The 25,353-nt window shown below is 36.2% G+C and overlaps 1 protein-coding gene across 2 annotated transcripts; it reads left to right on the top strand.

Annotated features, from left to right (window-relative positions):
* The first annotated feature begins 426 nt into the window (after nucleotides 1–426).
* Nucleotides 427–23,810, top strand: SPATA9 (spermatogenesis associated 9). 2 transcript variants are annotated; one of them, XM_042990427.1, is made up of 5 exons: nucleotides 427–592; nucleotides 808–896; nucleotides 8,954–9,181; nucleotides 18,416–18,511; nucleotides 23,332–23,810. In XM_042990427.1, exons 1-5 carry the CDS (start codon nucleotides 583–585, stop codon nucleotides 23,617–23,619), a joined length of 711 nt encoding a protein of 236 aa, XP_042846361.1. In that variant the 5' UTR covers nucleotides 427–582; the 3' UTR covers nucleotides 23,620–23,810. The 2 variants fall into 2 exon arrangements, with proteins under 2 accessions (XP_042846361.1, XP_007078964.2); XM_007078902.2 differs by having other exon boundaries at nucleotides 427–617.
* The last annotated feature ends 1,543 nt before the right edge of the window (nucleotides 23,811–25,353 follow it).

Below are 25,353 nucleotides of genomic sequence, written 5' to 3'. Positions count from 1 at the left end.
TGGTATTTTAAAGAAGACAAACGATATATTTTATAATTTTGCCTGTCTTTTACTTAGTGATATTTATTTGAGTGAAGGAAAAACAACCTGTTCAGAAGTATTTCTGAATTAACTGCTGGTGTTTCTTTTCCACTTGGCATCGTATGTGAAACATTTCTTTTAAAGCATATGCCAACTCTTTTCAAAGGGAGCTTTGTTTCAGATGATCCATTAACTGAGGTATCATTATAGAAATTGGGTCAAAATTCAACGTATGATGCAGAACTCCTTAGTACAGTTTATTTTTCATTTTCCTTTCTCCTCCCCTTCAATGTGTCTTCAAACACATTCTTCCTCTTCTCAGTGCCAGCGTGATTTCAGAAGATTCTGTAACAAGTTCTCAGAGGCCCATTGTGCAGTAACAGAGAATTCTGGCAATGAGCTAGCTGTAGGTTCTGTCCTTGCCTGCTTTCCTGAGTGGAAGGGTGCCCTCATCCCTCACAAATGACAGAGTAGGACAAGTGTGGCCGTGGCCTGCAAACTTGCCAAGCACTAGGAACCCAAGCAAGAACTTGTCATGCCAATCAAACCTGTTGGGTGGATATGTGGGCAGGTGTTGAAGAACTTTTCTGGAAGAAGTATATGCAATCTCATTGTAAAGGGGATAATGGGTGTGGGAAACAACTGGGAATAAAGTTCCCTAGGGTTTACTTGCTTTCCCAGTCACTTACAAAGTGGACCCAGTGTCCCATGTTCTTTTGAATTGTGCTTAGGGAATGTTTTTAGTTAAGCTTTCTCCACCCCCACCCCAATTTCTTTTTGTCTTAGTCGAGGGGATCCAGAAAATAATCATGGACCTTCTAGATGAGTTTAAAGACGAATTCCCTACCATCCTAAGATTATCACGGTCTGATCAGGTAATGTGATTTCATAACTTTGAAAAGGATTACAAAAAGTATATTGAATTTTTAATATACCAATTATTTAATGCTTGATTTTGAGATCAGTGCCTGTTGCTTAGGAAAAAATTAATTTTGTCTCAGAAAAACAAATTCCAAATCTTATTGTGTAAGTCTATGGAAAGCAGAGAAATGGTGGACAAGGAAGTGAGATAGATACATAACTCTATCTCCAGACTGGAAATCTGGAACCTTTTTATAGCCACAATTGCAATGCATGTAGTTTGCTACATTTGCTTAAGATTTGCTTAATATAAAATCAGAAACATATCTAGATATATTTTAACTAAAATCTATGGCAATTAAGTCAGTGAAAAAACTGATATGAATTATAGTAATAGAAACATAAATATGGTATGGGTATATGTTTTAATGTGGAAAGAAAATAGTGATACCAATTTAAACAAAGCATATGTGCATATGTTTTGTATAACCTCTGTTCCCAAAAGAATTTGCAACAGATAAAATATTGGGAGTTGGAGAGTGGATAGGTTGAAAAGATATCTGATCAGGAAAAAGTAATATCTTGTAACATAATTTACTTCAAAGTACACAGCTCTTAATGGATAAGTGTATTTTAGTCATCTAGACCACAGTTAGAATAGAATATGTTGTAAAGTTACACAGTACAGTAATAACCTCCTTATCCAGATATCAGAGTTTGGGCAATGTCAAACATAAGGATTATAGCCAAAACCTGGAAATATACCCAAAAAAACTCTCTGAGTAACATAGTAATCCCAAAGTCTATATATTTCATTCCAAAGGAGGGATCTTAGAACCACTTTTAACCATTCATCCAGACCACCAGGCATCAGACATTTACTAAATACTTTCCTATTGGCTGGGACTGGGGACAGGGAATACAGAGATAAAAACAGGATTCTTTCAGTCAATGAGCTTAATCTAGTGGAGTCAATTGGAACTGTAAACAAGTAATTGTCTTTGGAACATGGTAAGAGGTAAATTTATCTTTGAGGAATGAATGGCTCTACCATTCTGAATGGTCAGAGAAGGATTTATGGAAGAAAGATGCTCAAATTGGTCTCAAAGAATGATTATAAATTTTCAAAGTGAAAAAAGGGGTAGGGTAAGTGGATAGGAACAGAGGAAGCAGTGTCACTTAGGTCAAAAAGTATGAAACAGCATAACATGTTCCCAGAATATCAAGTAAATCGGAACCAATGGTATGGGTTTTGGGTGTAGACTTTGGGGAGGGATGATGGTGAAGTGCAGGTATCTGGATACATAGTGGGAAGATGGCACCCAGATGGTGGTCCGCCAGACAGCAAACCAGACTCTATAAATCTGTATCTTAGACTTGGCGTCTAGTTGTTTCCCCCTTTTACACTCCCCTAGTTTTAGTATAAAATCTTTTTAGACAAATCTTTTTGGACATTTTTCTTGAGTATGCTCTGGAATATTACGGTAGGAAATGGGCAGGTGACCATGCTTGGTCTAGAATGTAAAATGATTAAGGCTAGCACACTAGTGGCAATGATTCCTGAGGAAGCCTCAAGGTGAATCCTAGGAAGCCAGAGACTGGTCTGGAAACCCCTCTTGCTGCTTCCACATTGTGATTCTCTCACCATTGCCAACACTAAAGAATGAAAGAAGTTGCAGCTTTCTTCACAACTCCCTTCATCTCTTCCTACCCTCTGACTTACCTCATTATCACTTGAGCCATAAATTTGGTTTAATAGTGAAATAGATTGATACTCTGATCCCAAAGAAAGAACTCTGAGTTCCTATTTCCAAGTCACTAAAGTCATTTATTTATGAGAACTTTACCTCTTTCAGAGAAGAATATAAGCATAGTTACTTTATTTCTCATTTTCAAAACACTTACATTGTACTTTTCCCACCAGTTTACTATGAAGAATGTGTTGCTGAGATTGGCAAGAAACCCAAGTTGTTAGGGGATACTGTACAGATGGAAGTTACTTGTACTTCAACAATAAATTATTCAGAACACAATGCTAATGCTTGGATAACGAAATTATTTTTAAAAGGTCAGATTGTAAATGCTGCAAATTTTATTTTTTTGGGAATGATCCATAGTTCCCAAACATGCTGAAAGGAGTGGTTTTAATAATACTTAGGGGGCTTTAGTTAATTGAGTTGGATTTCATGATTAAATTAAATTGAGTTTCTAGATTTCATGATTAGTTTTTAAAATCTCTCTTTTTAAAAATTTTATGCATTTATTTATTTAGGAAAAGGCCACCTTGTTGGCCTGAAACAAACAAACAAAATGTCTGGTGGGATTTGTATAGAGGGACATACCGAGAATAATGGTTATTAAATAGTTCTTCATGACTAATGATTTGAAGGAAATTTTCTTCCTGGGGCTGAGAAAATTTAATTTTAGGCTCTTGGCTTGAGGTCATGGCTTCTGAAGTCATGTGTTCTTCAGTAGAACCCATATCCCAGTACCTTCAATATCCACTTCCTTTAGCAAGAAGTAAGTTTTAAAGGTTTACACTTGCCAATTGCAACTGATTTCTTCATGAGGATTTAAAAATATTAAACTTTTACATTTGAACAAGTGAAAACTGTATTCTACAATTAGGGAACTAAAAGTTTTAATTCAGATGAACTTTTACTTGAATGAGAGAAATCTTTTGTGGTAAATAGGGTCAATTTTTGTGGTTTTAATTATTAAAGGTGATTATGTGTTTTATTCTGTAATTATCTTGCATTTAGCCTTATACTATAAAATTGGGAGTAGTAAATAGAACATATTAGAATCCACTTAAATTTTGGATTTTTATAGCTGTTGATGTACTTTTCTGAATTCTCTTGGCTTTTTTTTTTTTTTTTTTTTTGAACATGTGGGACAAAACTCTTGGGGCTGCACCTATAATGTCTGGAAATCATTTTTAATGGTGTTGATATTTCTAAATATGATGAGAATAGGAGTGTAACTAAAGTGTTCTATAATTAAGTTGTATTTTTGTTTTTGGTGAGTTGTTATGGCACTGTCATAATTGTGAAAGTTACAGAGCACATTGTACACTGAAAACTTTCAAGGTGATTTCTAATTTAATATTTGGTATATTTATTTCTCTCTATTAATCTATTTGCAGATAGTCTTCATTCATTCATTCATTTCAACAAATATTTAGAGCACTCTATTTTGTGTCAGACACTATTCTAGGTACTGGGGAAAGATCAGTGATCCAAATGGATATAAAACACTGCTGTCATAGAACTTACATCCTAGTCAGGTAGAAAAACAAGAAACAAGTTTATTTATGTTAATGGTATGTATAAGAAGAAGAATAAATATAGTAGAAATATGAAATAGGGGTAGAAAAGGGAAAACAACTGACTGTTAAGTTAGGGTGACCGAGAGGGTCTTAGTGAGAAAATGATTCCTTTTTTTTTTTTTTTACTTCTTTTTTTTTTAATTGAGAGAGAGAGCATGATCGGGGGGAGGAACAGAGAAAGAGAGAGAGAATCTCAAGCACACTCCACACTCAGCACAGAGCCTGATGCAGGGGTCAGTCTCATGACTCTGTGATCGTGACTTGGGCCAAAAATCCAGAGCCAGACACTCAACCAACTGAGCCACCCAGATGCCCTGAGAAAGTGATTCTTAAGAAAGACTTGAGGGAAGCCAGGGAGCAGACCTTGGTACCTTTGAAGAATCAAATGGCATAGCTAATGCAAAGTCCCTGAGGTGGGAGTATACCTAACCAGCTCAACAACTAGTGAGGAGGAAAGGAGAGAAAAAGACAATGAGGGTAGAGAGGTAAAAATATGGCAACCTTTGTAGCATTTGTAATTCGGCTTTTACACTGAGCATACTAGGAAGGCACTGAAGCAGCTGAAAAGAAAAGCAAGATAGGATCTAAGTTTTACTTGTATCTCTCTGGCTGAGGTGTTGAGGAGTAGAATGGCAACAGACAAGGAGAGAAGGAGAGAGACCACTGAAGAGGCTCCTTGACTACTCTGGAGAAGAGGTGGTATAAATAGAATGGACTGAGTGCTGGCAGAGGGCATAGTGAGAAGTGGTCAAATTCTAGGACTATTCAGAGAAAGAATTGAATGAGACTTGCTGACAGGCTGGTTTTTTGGATGTGGAGTAGTAAAAAGCTGATGTAATGGAAATCGGAGTTCAGCGTGAAAACTGCTGATGTTAGAGAAATGGGCATGGCTCTAGAAAACAAAAAGAAAAGAAAAAGGGAAAGCAGCATACATTCAAAGAATGGAGGTCAAATAGTGAAATCTGGAGCAGGACTCTCACAACAGTCTGATTAACTGATGCTAGGTTTCTAGTGATAAATGAACATTGCCTGGTGATGGTGGTGAGGGGAGTTGGAATTTCTTTTCATACATTTGGTAATGTACTCTGGTGATGATAATGACAATAAGAATCATCTAAACTTGCACACTTTGCAACCAATTCCAGGATGCTTAGGCCAGGAGTCAAAACAAAACAACCCAGGGAAAAGAAATGAGCACTTCTTAATTTGGGGTCAACATTTACATTTACACACATAGTTTGGGAGGAAAATACATAGCATAGATAGTAGACAAAAGGAAAAGCTGGTAGCTCAACAAAAGGACAAAAACTTTTTATTTTAAAATATTTTACTGGAGCTTTTTTCAACAATTCACTGAAGGGGCACCTGGGTGGCTCAGTTGGCTAAGCATCTGACTTCGACTCAGGTCATAATCTCGCGGTTCATGGGTTCGAGTCCCACATCGGGCTCTGTGCTGACAGCTCAGAACCTGAAGCCTGCCTCAGGTTCTGTATCTCCCTCTCTCTCTGCTCCTCCCTGGTTTGTGCTCTGTCTCTGTCTCTCAAAAATGAATAAAAAACGTTAAAAAAATAAAAATTCACTGAAGACTGAATTGGAATCATTACCATAAACTGGTATTTTTTTAAATGTTTATTTATTTATCTTGAGGGGGAGGGGCAAAGAGCAAAAGAGACAGAGAGAGAGAGAGAGAGAGAGAGAGAGAGAGAATCTTAAGCAGGCTTCGCAGCGCTGTCAGCACAGAGCCAAATGTAGAGCTCAGTCTCATGAACTGTGAGATCATGATGTAAGCCAAAATCAAGACTCCAATGCTTAACCAACTAAGCCACCCAGGTGCCCCAGTGAGTTTTTTTGTTTTTTTGTTTTTTTGCTTTTTTTAAAAGAGGAACATCTTACTCTGCGTCTAAAGGACTGTAAGTAGCCTCTGTTGTTACCTTCCTATTCTCAGAGTCACAAAAACCCCACTTTATATCCACCCCAGTACCCAGATTTGCTTTCTAATACTATTTTTTTTAATGTTTATTTATTTTTGAGAGGCAGAGGGAGATCGAGTGCAAGGGGGAGGGACAGAGAGAGAGGGAGGCATAGAATCCCAAGCAGGCTCCAGGCTCTGAGCTTTCAGCACAGAGCCTGAGGCGGGGCGTGTACTCACGAACCCACGTAAACCCATGTGAACCCACGTGAACCCACGTGAAATCATGACCTGAGCTGAAGTCAGATGCTTATCTGACTGAGCCACCCAGGCACCCTGTGGTTTCTAATACTATTCTTAAAAGCATTAATGGTCTTCTTGGGAACAAGTTGATTGTATGCTTTGTGTCAGGGGAAAATAAAGGGTCAGAAACATTTTATTGCTGGAGGTAATATTTCTTTCAGAGGTAACTGAAAGTTTTGAAAAAGGAAAGCAATGTAAAAAATCATGAAGGGAAGCAAAGTCATCAAATTGTAACTATTTCAGCATTAAAGGGAAACAAAGATGATATTAATTAGGAACTGGTTGAGTCTGTTGGAAAAAGCTCTGAATTTATGACAATACTGAAAGGAGAAATATGCAAAGGGCACTAAAGAATTATTGTAATGTACACTTGAATTTTTTTAAAATACCGTTTATCATAAATGCTGTATTTATAATGATATTCAAATTCAAATGATATGATCCTACAGGAGAATTTTGATTAACAGTTTATCAATTACAAATAGACTTATTTCTCTACAGAGGAAAATATTTAGAAAGGCAATGTTATAAAAGAGGAGAAGTTTGAACAGATCAATCTAGTATAGTGTTTGGGGGAATGAATCAAGATTAGTTAACAGAAATATCCGAATAAAGCCAGTGAATCCAGGCCAACAAGTACAGATCACCAAGACTTTGTAAAGGCACAAAGTACAGAGAGGGAAGCTCCATAATGTTAATGTCTTGCATCTGCAAAAATTAGAGTCCTTAATACACTGAATGACTATTAGATGAAATTTCAGTATAGTGTGCATGTCCCACTGCTGTTTGCCCTGGCATTATGCCTCACTTTATGATTATAAATTATGAGAGAAAACACAGTAAACTGTAATCAGAAGTAAAACTAGACATTCTAGCTGCTCCAACTTAAGGAGGAGTCGGGAAGAAGAATCAGCGAAGCAAAGCATAAGATCGCAAGAGAAATTGAATCTGTATGTGCAAGAGCTTTGGCTATGGCAGATAATTGTGGTTTCTCTCCCTGGTGTGCTCGAAACCTAGCTATAATATCAAGTGATAGCACCTGTGTGTGATTTTGCTTATTTTACCCACCACCTAATTCCTTTTAAGGGTTTCTCTCCCCTAAATTGGCTTGGAATTGCAGCAATTCTAGCAGCCCGCAACTTAGATTGTTTTCTGGACTGTTAGTATTGACTAGAAGGGTTGAGACAAAAGGTAGGCTAATGGGACTTTTTCAGTAAAGTTAACAGATTTAAAAAAAGTTTTTTAATGTTTATTTTTGAGAGAGAGAGCACAAGTTAGGGACAGACAGAGAGGGGAAGGGACAGACAGGGAAGGAAAGAGAATCTGAAGCAGGTTCCAAGCTGTCAGCACAGAGCCCAATGTGGGGCTCATACCCATGAACCTTGAGATCATGACCTGAGCCAAAGTCAGATGCCCAACTGACTGAGCCACCCAGGCACCCCAGTAAAGTTAACAGATTAAACCACAATAAGACACCAGATCTGCAGAAATACATCCCCATTGACAGGCTAGAACAGCTTTTGCTTATCTCCAATGACAAATGCTCAACAGTAAAAGGAGTATTCAACTTTAATGACAAAAACAGCAATAATAAAATTATTTCTTCAGTATAAAAGTTGATGCATTTAAAGTTGATGCACAAAAGTTGATGCATAAAAATGATACATAGTACTTTAGCTCTTCAACAAATGCATGTTGCTCATTGTAGACCAAAAAAAAAAAAAAAATCCGTATAAAAGATGTTTTGTGTTTATATATTTAGACTCAATAAATAGAGGTTCAAAGTTCCTTATTTGTGTTATGAACCATTAGTTTCCCCTAAGTCACATACAAAAAAGCCAGAATAGCCCATAAAATTACTTAAAGGAATAATGGCAACTATACTTGCCTGTTGCCTGGAATGCAGTCTAACCGCATTGTAAGTAATTTCTCTTGTGGTTCACCTTCTGGTCCAGCAGGGAAAGATCTACATGTCATATGTTTTGCTAATGCCACAATTTTCTTCCGTCAGAATGTTCATGGAAGTTTTTAAGTTTTTACAAGTAAAAGTTCCTTAAGCTCGTTTATTAGTATATAGGATATTTTATTTTCTTACATTGCACAATGCATTATGTATGTATGCATTATCACTTAAGATTTTAAAGTAAACTGGAGAAATATTTGTAACAGTTTTGGATAAGAATTATTGTTTGAATTATTCAAACACTGAATAATATTTGAATAAGAACTGTTTGCTTTTGAAAGTGCCCTTAAAAAAATCAATGCAAAAATAAAAAATGCAGAGAGAAAAATGAAAAATTTAGATCTTTTGGCTAGTAACTTAAATTCTAGATATTTATGCTAAGGCAAAAATCATATATTTATTCAAAGATTTAGGTACATGGGGTGGGATGTAATTATCGGACACTGAGTATATGCATAGGACCATGCATAATGTACTGTTATGCGGTACTTGGTCTCGGCCTGAAGTAGATTTTAATGATCCACTGGAGAATCGCACATCAGTCACTTTTCAGAGGCTTATTTTCCAGAAAAGAGAACCCATGCGAAACCCATCCAAAATCAGAATGGCTGTTGCTCTAGCGAAGATCAACCGAGGAACATTAATTCAAGGATTAAGCAGCATATCCAGATCTTCCAAATCAGTGGCCAAACTTCTGCAGCCTCAACTTGCTTGTAGACTTTTAGAATTAAGGGACATATCGCATCGTTTGCTGAGGGAGCTTAATGCACAAAAGCATCCCGTATGTAACATGCAGGTGAGTCAATACTGCATGTGCACAAGATATGAAATTGCAAGATCTGAAAAATGAAAATGTAGCACATTTGGTTGTCCTACATGTAAAACATGAATATTTGGATAAGAAATGAATGGTTTGGCCTTTTTCCAATATGGCATATATATTCTGGTTAAAGTAAATCTGAAAGAGGAAGTAATGTGGACTTTTTTCCTACTTTGTTATGGGACTGAAATATATGAAACTGTAAATTTCAAATGGTTCAACCTAAATATTAGCATACAAATTACCACTTATAGCAAACCTAAAACTAATCGTATAACAAGCCTTAAAAATAATTTTGTTCCTTTTTCCTCATAACCTTGCTATGTTTCCAAGAAAGTCTTTGTTTGACTTAACATATTTGAGTACATTCAACTATAAACTCATTTTGATAGACCCATCAACATCCAAGTATATTTCAAATTACATGTTCTACATGGTTTTGTTGAGGGTCTGTTATATTTCGTTAAGGACAGCAGCTTTTAAAACTTTTTCAGGACCAGTTTCCTTTTTTCTAAACTTTATGGTGTAGAACTCTGGGTTTTTCCATCTGGGCATTATTCAAAGCATTCTAAATGTTTGCTACAAAAGATTTGGAATCCTGCAAGTCTGGTACCTAAACCCCAGAGTGGGTCATTTTGACTCTGTTGTTGAAAGGAGAAAAACTCTCACTCAAATGGAGTTAAGCCAGAAAGATGTATTAGTTTACATAGTTGAACAATCTAGAGTAGATGAGGCTTCAGGATATATATAGGTGCTCAAATGATGCCTTCAGGGTCCTGTTTTTCTCTTTTCCCCCATCTCCTGGCTCTGCTTCCTCTGTGTAGACTCCATTCCCAGACTGACTTTTCCCTTCATGGCTACAAGGTGATTTGCAGCTTTCCCAGGACTCCCATCCTTCCAGGTTCAATTAGAGCAGCAAAGAATGAAAGTCCTTGACCCAGCATTCCTGGACAAGTCCTGAGTTTCACTCTTGGAGGTGGGCTTACCTCTAAACCAGGGAAATGGGATGCACTGACTGGCCTAGGACTTGATTGCCTATTTTTTCTCTGCAGTGGAGGTTGGAGCTCCATCCAGATCACATGACCAGAGAATGGGGGAAAGGATGAATCATCAAACAAAATTTGGGCTCTTTTGAAAAGATGAGCGAGCAAATGGATGATGGATTGCTAGAAGCAACACAATATCCATTACATAGGAATCTCTCTTTAATCAAAGATTTTAACATTTTCAGAAATAACTGGATAGTTCAATTATGAATTGCTTGAGATAGCCATTATAAAAAGCTCCCTTATAATACCTGATGTTTGAGAAAGTAAAAAATGCTTTCTGTTTGTTAACTACTGGATTCTCTAAGTATTCCTGTATCTTTAGGTTGTCAGAAAGAAATGTCGCTGAGCTGTATAATTGACATAAGAAGTGTTCTTTGAAGAATATTTCTGTATTTATTATGAAATCACATTTAAAGACACTATCCATTATGTTATTTAATCTTTCTTTTTGCTCCTCTTTGGTAAGTTAGAACTGAAGAAGAATCTGTGATTTTACACTCTTTTGAAACTAACAAATTAGCCTGCCACAGGTATACACACACACACACACACACACACACACGCACACACTGACCGACTGACAGACACACAAGACTCCCTTGAATCAGGGACAGAGATTGTTTATTATCTACTGCAAAAGCAGCAGCCAGAGCAATGTCTTGTGTCATTCCCATACCCCCTCAGTTCCCTCAGGACAATGTGATGAGAGCCACATGACACCTATGCATATAGTGAGTTGCATCACAGGAGAGGAGCCTGAAATTAGGAGACTCAGCTTTTATAGGAGTGTTGGTGGGGCACCTGAGTGGCTCAGTCAATTAGGCGCCCAAATCTTGTTTTTGGGGTTGTGATATCACAGTTGGTGGGTTTGAGCCCCATGCAGAGGCTGCTTGGGATTCTCTGTCTCTCCCTCTCTCTCTGCCCCTCCCATGCTTGCACTTTCTCTCTCTCTCTCAAAATAAATAAATAAACTTAAAAAAAAAAAAAAAAGGATGTTGGTGTATCTGCTCAGCCTTGGGAGGAGGGGTGGGAAGGGAGAGAAAGACAGAGAGGTTTAGGGAGAGAAGCAAATGTCTCCAGAGGGGGAAGTTGAAGGCTCTTGGGAAGTACACTTCTAAATCTCTCCAGAGTAACATATTTTCTCTAGCTTCAAAAACTGTTTCCTATTCAAACATGTGCTTTGTTCAGAAGGTCCAATCTGTACAGGAATGAGAGACATCCATGGAAGAATTGTCTCCCAATACTCATGAAGATTCAATGGCAGGAAAATAATCTATCTTTCTAGTTGAATTTGTGTTTCCTTTTATCTAGTCATAAGAACTAAGAAACATCACACATTTGCCTTTTTGCCCTGACACTGAATTTCACAGGTAAATTTAGAGCTTAGTTGTGATAACTTATTCCAAGAAGTGAGAGAAGCAGGATGATGGAGTAAATGACCTGTCCAAGGTCCATATGCTGACTGTGACAGTCTCTTTGACATCATTTCAAAATCAACACCTATGAAATTTCTTCTCCTTTGCTCTTGTTCTAATTGTCTTAGAATATAGCTTTAATTTTTAAAATTCTTACTGATAAAATATTTCAAAACATATAAAAGGTAGTTTATCAGAAGTCCTATCCAAATTTAAATTGGTAGTAATATTTTGCAACGTTACCTTCAGATATCTCCTCTGTAAAAAGAAATATAATTAACTATGTCCCAATCCATTCCCCATTTTTTTCTCTACCAAAGGAAATCATTATCCTGAAGTTGATGTGAGCATTTCTATGCATACTTTCATATTTTCGCTACATTTGTACACATCTATTATTCTTCATATATTTAAAATTTATATAAATGATATACTATACTCATCCTTCTGTAACTTTCTTTTTTCACTCAACATTTTTTTCAAACGTTTATTTTGAGAGAGAGAGAGAGAGAGCGTGCATGTGAGCGAGTGGGGGAGGGGCAGAGAGAGGGAGAGAGAGAATACCAAGCAGGCTCTGTGCTGACAGCAGAGGGCTCAATCTCACGAACCATGAGATCATGACCTGAACCAAAATCAAGAGCCAAACACTGAAATAACTGAGCCATTTAGGCACCTGTACTCAACATTTCTGATATGAGTAGCTATGGTTTATTATTTTATTTTGTTTGTGGTATCCCACAACTGTTTTTATTACAAACAGTATTTCAATGAACACCTTTGTAAATGGCTCCTTTTCCATGTGTGTAAGATACTCTCCAAGGGTACATCTAGAAGAGGCATTACTGGGTTATGAGGGATGCACATCTTCAATTGTATTAGCTGTTGTCAAAATGCTTTTCCCTTGTGAATCATAGTGATTCTTGAATCTGAGGATAATTTCTTCAATTCTAGAAAATTCTTAGCTATTGTTTGTTCAAATATTGCCTCTTTCTCATTTTCTCTAATCTCTTATTCTGGAATATCTATTCAATATACCTTGGACATTTTCATTTTATTCTTTATGTCTATTTACCTTCCTCATGTTTTCCTTTCACTTACCTCTTTTTCATACCTCCTGGGCAATATACTCACACACTTACCGCTCCACCTTTTCGTTCCTAGCACAGGGAATCTTTCTTTAAAAAAAAAAATGTTTATTTCTTTGAGAGAGAGAGAGAGAGAGAGAGAGAGAGAGAGAGAAAGAAAGAACATGAGGGGGAGGGGCAGAGAGAGAGAGAGGGAGAGAGAATCCCTAGCAGGCTCTGCACCACCAGCACAGAGCCTGATGCGGGGCTCCATCCCATGAAGCATGAGATCATGACTCGAACCAAAATCAAGTCAGATGCTAAACCAACTGAGCCACCCAGGCACTCCAGAAATCAATCAGTCTTTCTTTCTTTCTTTCTTTCTTTCTTTCTTTCTTTCTTTCTTTCTTTCCTTCTTCCCCTCCCTTCCTCCCTTCCTTCCTTATTTTTTTCCTTTCTTTTTCTTTTTTTTTTTTTTTTTTTCCAAACGCAGTCTTGTATTACATTTTGGAGTTTGATTTTATATAATATTTCTAGGTATGTGGGGGAAGGGGGGGGAGTTCCACATTAGCTCAGTCTGCCGTACTACTAGAAGCAGATATCCTTCAGCTTTGCTTAGTATCTTTTTTATGAGTTTTAATAGAAGACTGTTAAATTTCTTTCTGGAAGTAAGTGAATTATTATTCTACTTTTTCCATTTATTCAACACATATTTATTGAAAATCGACATGTAAGATCACTAGTTTAGATACTAGGATTCATAGATGTCTTGCCTTTTCCCTGTGTGGACTGTGGGGATGATAGGCAAATAAGCAGTGTCAGTGGAGTGTAGTAAGTGCATAATCAGAGAGTGCAAAGTGTACTCTGGAAGCGGCAACAAGGAGCATGTAATTCCAAAGAGTAGTTGGTGCAGGCTTTCGAGAAGATAATACCAGATCTTGAGGGAGGAGATATTAACCAAGTGAAGAACTAGGAGAATTATTCCCAGAAGTGAACATCATATAGTAAGATGCTAAGGTGAGAGAGAACATGACTTATTTAGGAAAGGTAAGAAGTTCCACATAGCAAGAGTGAGACAAGTGGGAACAGCCTTCGGTCAGAGATTCCAGGGTCCTCGAGGGTTAGGAATGAGGAATAAGCTATACTTCAATAATATGTATTAGTTAGGGTGGAGAATCAGAATTGCCGCTGAGAGGAAATTAAGTTGTAACAAGCAAGAAAACAACATATCTCAAATATAAAAGTCTCAGTGAGGAGGGAATAGAAGTATGAATAGTGAAGACAATGGCCTAGAGAGTGAAAGTAACAACAGAGTAACGCAAGAAGTGTGATGGAGGTCAATGGATTGGTCTGTGAATGGAGTATATCCATGGTGTCAGTGTACCAGAGAGATAAGTGGCATAGTACGAGTGAGTTACACCAGCCCTGGTATATACATTGCTTGGTTGTCTTTCCATAGTGACAGAGTTTAGCTTACCCAGAGTGGATTCCAGCATGAATTCCTTCAAGGATTGCCAGGCTGCCTGTGTCAAGGTAGAACTTCCTGGTGTGCAGAGAAGTAAAAGGAGTGAAATCTGGAATTGCTATGCAAGGGGATATGCTTGTTGATGCATGGAGGACATCATTTTATGTAGGAAGATAAGCAGACTAGATAATCTGAAAGTGTGTGTTAAAGATCCTCTTTATATGCTCTGTTTTGTCACTGATCTGAGGATAATTAATGATAGAAAGATATTTTTGTACATAGAGCACCTTAAATGGTTCTACCAATACTCTTGTTGGATATTATGTAGCTGGGAATGCCAGTCAGATTACTCCTTCAAGAACACATAATAGAGAAGCATTTTTTCATTAGGACACTGACTATGACTAGGATAGTATTTCAGCCTTCTGATGTGGTCTGGGATGAAGCATACAGTAATAGTCTCCTCAAGATAATTAGAGCATGAATGTTGTTACAGGAGCTCCCTTGACTTTCTGGTTCTGTGCTCAGACCTAGAGTAAGTCTTATATATGTTAACATATTCAAAGATATTGAGCCCAATATGAACTATCCAAAGACCCAATTGATGCAAATGACCTGAAGAGATCCCCATGGCTTTTGTAACATGAGCACATAGTTCGAGTCTGCCTTCTCCAGCTGGCCATCTTGTTGAAAGAGACTTCCTTTGCACCTGTCTTTATGGGTGGGGTGTTGAGTCAAGTTGCTCCTCAAATCCTTCCAGGTTATGCAGGGTTGAGATTATAGCAAGATATCTGCTAGTCCTAAAAGGACCTCTGGAATGGAAAACTCTGGTTAGATATTTCTTGGTAGTTTTCAACATCCCTAGCATCAGTACTTATGGAATGGTGCATCTGCTTAGCCTTGTAAACTGTCTGGATGAGTAAAACTTGCAGCTGCTTTAGGCTGCAGTGACCTAGATAATCAGCTTCAATAACCAGCCAAGACACGTCAGCTCCCAGACATAGTTGTTGACTTTGGCAGGGCAGTGCAGGGCCACAGGACCAGGAGCTCTTCCTATGATAGAATCTTCCTTATAGTGGCATTAAGAGATGAAGTGTAGGCACTGTGAAGTGGTGTAGGCAAGATACAGGCAAAGGGGAAGAAAACCCGCGGCATCTAAAATGCCTGTGATATATGTGGATCCAAGTGAACTTGTGTTCCCTTTTTCAGAATGAAGATCAGACACTTTTCTAAGTATAGTCTTTTCCTCATCCCCAACCCTTCAAGGTAGACTTCAGTTTGGGGGTTAAATTCAAACTTCACATATTTTGTGTAAGAAATATGTGTGAACCTCAAAAATATCAAGAATCTCTACAGGTCTTCAGTGGGCCTATGGGGTAGTCTTGGGTGGTATAATTCAAGACCTGAGGAGAAAGGACAATTCCTAGAAAGTAGACTACTTAGAATCTTGAAGACATACTTCTCCAGAAGTTGGGACATTTGAGCTTTAATAGGACTATGTGAGTAAGATCTTATTCAAAAACAATGTTACAGAGGATATTAATACTGGGTAAACAAAGTCAAATAGCTTTTTTTACTGTGCACTGCTAGGAGCCTTCCCCGTGCTCATGAATACTGTGTTTTACTCAAGCAAAGACATGGTCATGTAGCTTTTCCAAACTTTTTTTCTGGACCTATTAACCAGTCAGTGCTTCTTGCAACACTTAACCTGTGAATCATGGGGTTCAAGTTTCCCCCCATTACCCCCTGGATATCCTTCTTCAAGGTGGTTTTGAGCAACATAAACTAAGTTGGGCCTGGTGATTCTTTATCCTTCAGGTCATCTAAGTGGATCTTTATTATTTTCTAAACTATTTACTGTTTGTTTTTTTGTGATTTATCTCAGTATGACTGAAAATAAGATAATCACAGATACTCCTTTAATGAGATGAGGCAAAATTATGTGGCAAAATTTCATTAAACATCGAAATGTTTTACTGTTGAAATATCCATGTATCTGATATGTTAGTATGACCATATAACCTATCCACATATCTTATATATCCAAATATCTTACACACTCATATTAACATTAATATTAAAAGTTCAAACAAATATATGGCCTTAATACTGATATCAAGATGCTTTCAAATTTGCAAATAAAACTAATATAATAAGTTAGGATAAATTTTTTTAAATGGCTGAGGGAATCTAAATAAAACCTTTGATATAGAAAGGACTCCTGTTTATTTGTTTTATCATACGCTATTCCTGCTTAGAACAAGCCAAAAAGGAAACAGCATGGTTTATATATGAAAAACATGTATTGGAAGTGGATCATAAAATTGAAAAATGGCTACCTGCCAGTAGCCACATAAATTTTGGAGGAAATGTATTTTCCACAGGAATGATTTGTTACGGGAATAGCAAGTATTTATCAAAAGCATTAAAATGATGAAAAACTAACTCTTAAGCAATATACAGATTCATCATTCAGAAGCATAACGTATATCAGATATAGAATCTATTTTGAAACTTTGAAAAGTAATCAGTTTTAGTTACTTTAGGTGAAGGACAAAAATCTGGAAAAAAAGAGAAATGGTAATTTCTCATGCATGCAGATGCCACTTTTACTTTTATTGTATATGGCCTGCGAATTATTGAATATGGACCCCCCACTGTACTCATGAATCTTTTACTCTGCCAGGAGGCATTTTGTTGGAGCGTATCTGTTTTCTTTCCTAACATCAGCTCTCTACTTGTATGTTTGTCTCCCTGTAGCCTAATGGTGGGATTCAAAGGCACACTATCAATTTGATTCTTCTAGCAAGAGGGAAAGAGCAGCAGCTGCTTTGTTTCCTGGAAACTCTTTCCAGAAGCCAGGAACTCTGGGAAGTTTTCCAGACTGACTTACAGAGTGTGGGCTAAAACTCCCCCTACCTGTCTCTGTATTTAGGAGTTAGTACGGGCCTGGAAAACAAGGAAGGAGAAGGAACTCCTCCCCACCACCCCCACCTCCATCTCTCAACTAGTAGGCTAGAGCGTGTTCTTGGCGTCAGCATTCCATAAATCACTTAAGGGAGAGAGGAAGGTAAATTGTGATGGGCAATTTTGTTCTTCATTCCGCAGTGGTAGCAGTGAGCGAATACTGAAGATACTACAAGCACTTAGATAGAACACAGTGCCATACAAATGTTTGTTCAACAAAGTGGTATTACGCATCCTTCAGAAGCACCTTTTAAAAGGCTATAATATGCCATTAAGTGGATACACCTTATTTTACCTAACCGTCCTGCTATCAATTGTTCCAGTTTTTCAATGTTTTAAATAACATACACATACATGCTGTTCTTTCTAGTTTGTATGCATTTTTACTGTGTATTTACACGATTTTATTAGCTACAGCCTGTACCTTTGGGAGTTATTGAAGCCACTGAGTGTCTTGGCACTTACCTCAGAGGAGCATGGCTAACTGCCACTACACTGCTGAATGGGAAAGGAATGTTTTTCCTAATGTCCTCATTTCATATCCTACTCAAGGCAGCAGAGGTGACCTAGAAGAGAGTACAGTTCCCTTAAACTAAATATATTCTGTTATGTTTGAGGCAGGGACAGCTACCACCTGAAGCTAGAAACATCTGAGAGACAAATTCGTTATTGGTGTAAACCTTCTCTGTTTCCAAATGCATGCTGGATGTGAGCACAGAGCATTCCCTGAAGCTTAATGTTCATCTAAGGTTAATGCTGGCCTTCAGCAGTCTCATGATTAACATTTCCAAGCAGGTCATTAATCTGCAGGAAATCCTTAGTATTTCGATTGCTGCTTGCTTAATGAAGAGGTGAATAATTTAGTAAAGGATGATTACATGAATTTGAACAAAGAAAAGACTGTTTTTCTAACAACATGCACAGTGGCACCCTCTAGTGAGCACACTTGTTAAATGTAAAAAAGTTAAAGTAATTTAGATTTTGGAAATGCAAGGTTTTTTATAGATCTTTCATAGGTTTTTATAGATCTGTCATAGCAAAACAAAGTACCTTTTTGTAAAAAAAAAAAAAAAAACAGAGAAAAATAAACCAAAATATTTTCAGAATGTGAAAAAAATCCAGATAGATCCAGTAGATAACTTTTTTTGGAAAGAAATATTGAAATTCTCATTTTACAATAACATGGTAAAATTTAACATTGTAACATTGAAAACTTTTATTATAATAAGAAAACTCTTCTGTTTTTGCAGGTCAGAAGGGGTTCTTTGTTCGAAATCATTTCTTTTCCAGCAAAGACTGCTTTAACTAGCATCATGTATGCTTCATATGCAGCACTAATTTATTTGGTGAGTTAAGAAAATTATTACAATCTAGATGTAAATATACTTATTTCATGTATGTTAAAGATATAGATATATATTATAAATTCATAAACCAAGGTACTATTCTCTTGTTACACAATTTTACATTAAAAATTTACTCTTCTAAAATAAAATTACTTTTCTGAGGTAAAGTCAGCCCATTTCTGACCCAAGTCAATTCACCAAAAACTAATTTGCCTAAATAACTAAAATTATTTTTATAATGTTTATTATGATTTGTTCAAAATGTTTTGGTTTTACTTTCACTTAGCTATGGTTGTTTTGTTTCAGCCATTGTGCCATGGTTGGCTAAAGTTCAGCATTCCATCAATTAGGTCCATGATATGGGGAATACAAATATTAGTGTATTTTGAATTACAAGTGCTGTAATTCAAAAGTGTTCATTACAAAGTGTGACAAAAGTATAAAGGGTTTTATAAATTATAAGGGGTTATTTTGTTTTAATCATTGTCATTTATACTTACCTTTAAATTTTTTTTTAAAAAAAGTATAACACACAAAGAAAACTACACAGCTTGATGAATTCTCACAAAAGCTATTAATCTACCTACCACACACACGTTGAGAAACAAAATGTAATCATCATTCTAGAAGCTTCTTTCTTGTTCCCCTCACAAATCCCTTGCCTCTTATATAAAAGTAACCATTATTTTGACTTCTAACACTAAATACAGTTTTCTGTAAATTGTATATAAATGAAATAATATACTATATATTCTTTTATATTTGTCCTTTTTTGCTTAACATTATCATTATGAGATTTATTGTGTATAGTAGTAGTTTGTTGATTTTCATTGCTGTGTATTATTCCATTTGTTGAAATATATATATATGTGTGTATATACATAGAACATATATGTATTCAATATATGTGCCACTATCCATTTTGTGGTTTGAATTGAATATTATATAAATATAATATTATTATAATAATATAATATGATGTATTTTATATAATATATGAATTTAATATTACATAGCATTATAATATAATATATAACAATATATATTATAACTATAATATATAGTTTATATTATATAAACGTAACATTATATTTATATATTACATAAATATATTAATAATATAAATATATAATTATAATATGTTACATAATATATACTATTATTATATATTTTATATTACTTGTAGTTTTGGCCATTGTGAATATGGTTTCTATGAATATTCTTGTACATACGTTTTGGTAAAATTACTGGACCACCAGAATATGCACATGTTCATGTCTAGCAGATACTGCCAAACAGTCGGTATTGTCAGTCTTTTCCATTTTAGCGATTCTTGTGGATATGTAGTATTATCACATTGTGGCTTTAGTTTGCATTTCCTTGATCGTTAATGAGATTGAGTTCATTTTTATGCACTAAGTGGACATTTGGATATCCTCTTTTGTGAATTTCTGTTAAAGTCTTCTATTTTTCTATTCTATCTTTTTATTATTGATTTGTACTTTAAAAATATATTCTAGGAATAAACCCTCTTTTGGTTATTTCTTTTATTCAATGACTTCCTTTTCACTCTTTTAGCAGTGTCTTTAAAACAGAAGTTTTTAATTTTAATGTAGTTCAAGGTATTAATCTTTTCTTTATGTTAAGTGCTTTTTATGTCTTAATTAGGGAATCTTGACCTATACCCAAAGTCATGAAACTATTCCTCCTGATATATTCTAGGAACTTTGTTATTTTACCTTTCACTTTCAGATTTATAATCCATCTGGAATTGGTATCAGGTAAGGAACAAATTTTTCCTTCATGGGTATCCAACTGATCCAACTCAATTTATTGGGGGGGGTGGGTACTTTTCCTATTGCCCCAGAATACTTCTTTTGTCATATATCAAGTGTCCTTATATATGCAGGTCTGTTTATAGACTCTCTGTTCTATTCAGTTGATCTATTTTTCTATTCTTAGATTCAATATTGTATTATTTACAAGAGCTTTATAAGTCTTGATAACTAGTAGAATAAGTCCTCCCTTCAATCCTTGTACATGGTCTATCCCTCTATTTGCTTAGGTCTTCTTTAAATTCTCAATAATTCTTATGGTTTTTTTTTGTTGTTCAAGATCTTATATATTTTTGTTAATATTTTTTATCAGATTGAAACACACAATACTAAAGATTCAGTTTTTCCCATAATCTATAGATTCATTGTGGTCCCAATTTAAATATCAGCAGGTGTGTAAGTTGACTATTTTATTCTAAAATTTAGAGGGGAATGAAAAAGGTCAAGAAGAGCCAAGACATCATCGAAAAAAAAAAGTAAAAGGACTTTTAAACATATTCATAGTTTTTTTAAAAATAACTGAACTTATAAATATTTTACAAGCATTTAAAACTTTTGAGAAATGTTCAATATCTTAAATGTGAATCATGCAAAAATGACATCCAACTGAGCTAGAATGCAAAAATGCTGCAAAAAATGGGTGGAATGAAATAGATATGGTAAAACTAAAACAAATTAGACTAACACCAAAATTAAACTCTAATTTCTCAAAGGCTTTTGAAATCATCCCACATGACTTGTCATGCTACAAATTTTCTAAGTAGGTAAAAGAAACAGTATTTTGGGGGACCTGATGATTGGTCATGTAGCCAACCCAACGTCTAGGAGAGGTCAGGGCTGGAGTTATGATTTTGAAATCAAATAACATGCATGTTGGAAGTTAATGCCCTGTGTATGGAACCACAGTGGAAAAAGTGAAAAGTCTGTAAGTGGAAAGTCAAAAGAAATGTGAAAAATAGCAACATTTACGGTGAGCTAAGAGCAAATCTGCGAAGGAGACAAAAAAGGAATAATCAGAAAAGTAGGAAGAGAATCAGGAGAAAAAGTGTCAAGGAAATAGAGACTCAGGAAGTTGTGAGCAGTTAGGTGTCAAATATAAACAGAAAAAGTCAAGTAAAATAAAGTTGTGAAAAGTGTCTAGATCTAGTACAAAAGATGTTGGAGCCAACCATCTTGAGAACTATTTCAGTGATGCGACAGGATAAGGAGGACAGGAATAAGCTGGTTTCAGAGTGAAGAGGAGATGGTACAATGGAAGCCATGAATAGAGACTCTGGTTTGATCAAGAAAAACCAGCATATATAGCAATCAAGAGGGAAACAGGGTGCCAGGGGTTTTTAATGTTTAATTTTAAGATGGAAGATACTGGAGCACATTCTAAGTTGCAGGGGAAGAGCCAGTCAAGAACGAGAGGCTGAAAAGGCAGGGGATTATTAATAGAGAACAGGTAGGCTATAGGTTAAAAAGAAACATAGATACTGATCTTGATCAAGACCCTTCATTTTTGGAGACTGGGGTAGAAGTGGTTATAATGGGCACAGATAAAATTTTGTAGGTGAGGGAAGAAGAAATACATCAAATAGGACAGGGCTTCCTAATCTTCTTTCACAGCATGGCATACATAGAAAATGATCACATATGGGGATAAATGAATGAAGCTGTTTGCAGCTGAAAGTGACGGACCTCAAAATTTTATAGGTCTTGGTTGGGATATACTTGTATGCATGTAACAAAAAATAGCTACCAGGGCCTTCATCAATGAAGACATTTAAATATCTCAGTTAATTAGAAGTCTAGAGTTAGGTGGTTCCCAGGTTTGTACAGTGGATCTACAATGTCATCATGAACCCAGGGCCTTTGCATTTTTCTCTTCTGCTACCTTGTTTGTTGTTTTTGATCCTTAGGTTTGTCACCTCATGGTCAGGCATCCTATCTACATCATTGTCCAAATTAGGAGGAAAAGATGAAGAGCCTTCCTTTTTATATAGGAGAAAAACTTCCAAAAATCCCTCCTGACCTTCCCCCAGCAGACATATTTTATTTTATTTTTTGGCTAGAACAGGGTCAGGTGACTACATACTAACTACAGGAAAGTGAAGGAAAGCATCAGTGGGATGCAGGCCAAGAGAGGAGGAGGCAGGAGGTCAGGAAAAACTTGTCAATCTAAGGCCCTTGATCTTTTCTCCGTTACCCTCTTTAGGAAAATCTTCAAAGTGCTTATTGCCTGTTATGTCAGCTTTAGGCATCACTTTGGTAAAATAAGCTGGTTAGGTATTCTCATATTTGTGGATTTCATTATTCTTGTTACTTGTCTTAAACACTAGGCATCATCATCTTCATTAGTAAACTTACAGAATAAGTTTACTGGATATAGTTCTTAGTGGTTCTCGATTTTCAAAGTTATATTTCTCTATGTGTTTTGTTTTGACACTCTTAAAGTACTGAATGGCATTTTTTTTTTTTTTTTTTTGGAGGGAAAATGGATCGTGTGTTTGTTTAGAAATCATTGCTCCACTGGGTTACTAAATTCTTTCTAAAATGTTAATGCCCTTCCAATTGTACACATAGGTATAAGCAAAGTCTAGGGGGAAAAATTAAAAACAAAAACCTACTTTGAGATATTAACATGTTTGGTGACAAATTTCATCTCCCAGAAAATGTTTCATTTAATTCAGGAGAATAAAAGAGCTTAATTAAATCAGGGAGTAAAGATGTAAGACAACTAATGAATTGAAGGGAAAAGAGGGAAAGCTTGTCTTTACTGAAGTATACCAGGCTTTAATTTTCTTTCTAGCTTATGATGTAATATATTTAGAACAAGGAAGCAATCTCTAGATGTTTATCATGTGCCAGGAAAGGAAGCGCTTCTTTATTAGAATTAAGTAGATTAATGGCTTTATGTTAAATATTTTATTGGATTTGTTACTGGAAAGTTCAGTAGCTTAAGAAGAAACTTTACTTTTCAACACATTTTTTTATTATTAGACAGTCTGTGTTAATACTGTGCTGGAGAAGGTAAAGAAAATTTTCCAAGAAGAAGAATCCATAAGGCAAAACAGAAAGGAGAGTGAAAATCTTAGAAAAGCCTTTTCAGAGTCTGTGCTTTCTGAACCTACGTTTGATGAAGGTGAAATCAAAGCAAAACCTTACAGGTCATTACCGGAGAAACCAGACAGTATTTCGGACTGCCCCAAACTTCTTGCCAATAAGTTGAGTAACAAGATCCAGGTTTTACATTCTGTGTTTGACCAATGCACTGAAATGAATGAATGAGCAAATCTGAACATAAATATCACTGAGTGGAGCTTAAGAGCTATCTATCTAATCACATTTCAACTGACAAAACTAAGAAACTAGTTTTCATATACTGAATGCTCTGCGTTAGAAAAGGGGTAGAGAACTACTAAAATGTCATTCTCAAGTACTTATATAGTGGAGAAAATAAAATGAATCTTGATGTAGAATATATGTATGACTATGATTTTAAAGTTAATTTATATATTTTCAGAGAGAGAGAGAGAGAGAGAGCGAGCAAGCACGTGCACATGCATGAATAAGGGGCAGAGAGGGAGAGAATCCCAAGCAGGCTGCATGCTGTCAACGCAGAGCCTGACATAGGGCTCAAACTTATGAGATGTGAGATCATGACCTGAACCAAAATCAAGAGTCAGATGCTTAACCGACTGAGCCACCCAGGTGCCCCATATGATATTTTTTAATGAACAAGAAAGTGTACCCTTTGGAGGGTTAGACTTTATGCTATGGTTTATAACATGGGTATATTTATAATGCATTTATGTTTTTATTACTGATTTGTTTAAAGTATCTTTCCAATTACAGTTGCCCCTTGAACATGGGTTTTAACTATGCAAACCTACTTATATGCAGATCTTTTTAAATAAATACATTATAGTACTGTAAATGTATATTCTCTTCCTTATGATTTTAATATTTTCTCTAGCTTACTTTAAGAATACAGTGTATGATACATAGAATATTCAAAGAGTGTGTTAGTTGACTGTTTATGTAATCAGTCAGGCTTCTGGTTAACAGTAGACTATTAGTAGTTAAGTTTTGGGGAGTCCAAAGGTTTATGTAGAATTTTGACTGTGAGGGGGATGGTACCCCCATCCCCTGCATTGTTCAAGGATCAACTGTATTTATCTGGAGGGAAAACACACTCTGTATCAAAATGCTACATTACTTTTTCAGAGATAATAAGGGGATTTTTTTTTTTCTATATACAGGCTGCATAGTTTGAAACTGCCTGTTATCAATCCTTTTATAAGTCATCTGTAGGAGTTGTAAGTCACGTATAATAAATTTATAAAACACAATATTGTTTCGAAATCTTACAGAAGATTTCTGTATGTAAGGATAGAATATGATATTTTTTATTTCCAGATTTAGAGGAACAAATTTAGAACCAGGAATCAAGTTAATGTTACTCATTGTTGCCACTGGCTTCTGAGAGAGAATGCTTCTGTAACTGGTCCTGCAAATGAGGGCCACTGTTTTGCCTGCAGAAGGTACTTAGGTTTCTTTCATGTGTTTTAAATTCTGGACACATGTTAAGACCTGACTGGTCATTGGAGGATCAGCACCTGATATAACAGGCGAAGATGTACCCATCCAGTGATGGTACATACATTTCCTGTACCTGGTAAATAGCTACTGCCATGAACAATATTTACAAAAAGTCCAGCCCTGGCTTTTTAGTAGTCTGAGAAATGAGTAACAAGTGTTATATTACTTCATGTTACCCATATTCCATCAGAAAAGGAAATGTAGGGGTGCCTGGGTGGCTCAGTCGGTTGAGCGTCCGACTTCGGCTCAGGTCATGATCTCACAGTTTGTGGGTTTGGGCCCCGCATCGGGCTCTGTGCTGACTGCTTGCTCAGAGCCTGGAGTCTGCTTCAGATTCTGTCTCCTTCTCTCTCTGCTCCTCCCCCACTCACACTTTGTCTCACTCTGTTTCTCAAAAATAAATAAAATGTAAAAAAAAAT

Source organism: Panthera tigris, chromosome A1 (assembly GCF_018350195.1).
Source record: "Panthera tigris isolate Pti1 chromosome A1, P.tigris_Pti1_mat1.1, whole genome shotgun sequence".
NCBI classification, from domain to species: domain Eukaryota; kingdom Metazoa; phylum Chordata; class Mammalia; order Carnivora; family Felidae; genus Panthera; species Panthera tigris.
This window is presented reverse-complemented; position numbering and strand designations above follow the sequence as displayed.

Excerpts from the sequence above, each read along its gene's own strand:
- SPATA9 (XM_007078902.2), top strand. The coding sequence starts at position 557 with ATGCCAATCAAACCTGTTGGGTGGATATGTGGGCAGGTGTTGAAGAAC. Across the intron at positions 618-807 it reads GAAGAACTTTTCTGGAAGAA|TCGAGGGGATCCAGAAAATA; the intron begins GTATATGCAATC and ends TTTTTGTCTTAG. Across the intron at positions 9,182-18,415 it reads ATCCCGTATGTAACATGCAG|GTCAGAAGGGGTTCTTTGTT; the intron begins GTGAGTCAATAC and ends CTGTTTTTGCAG.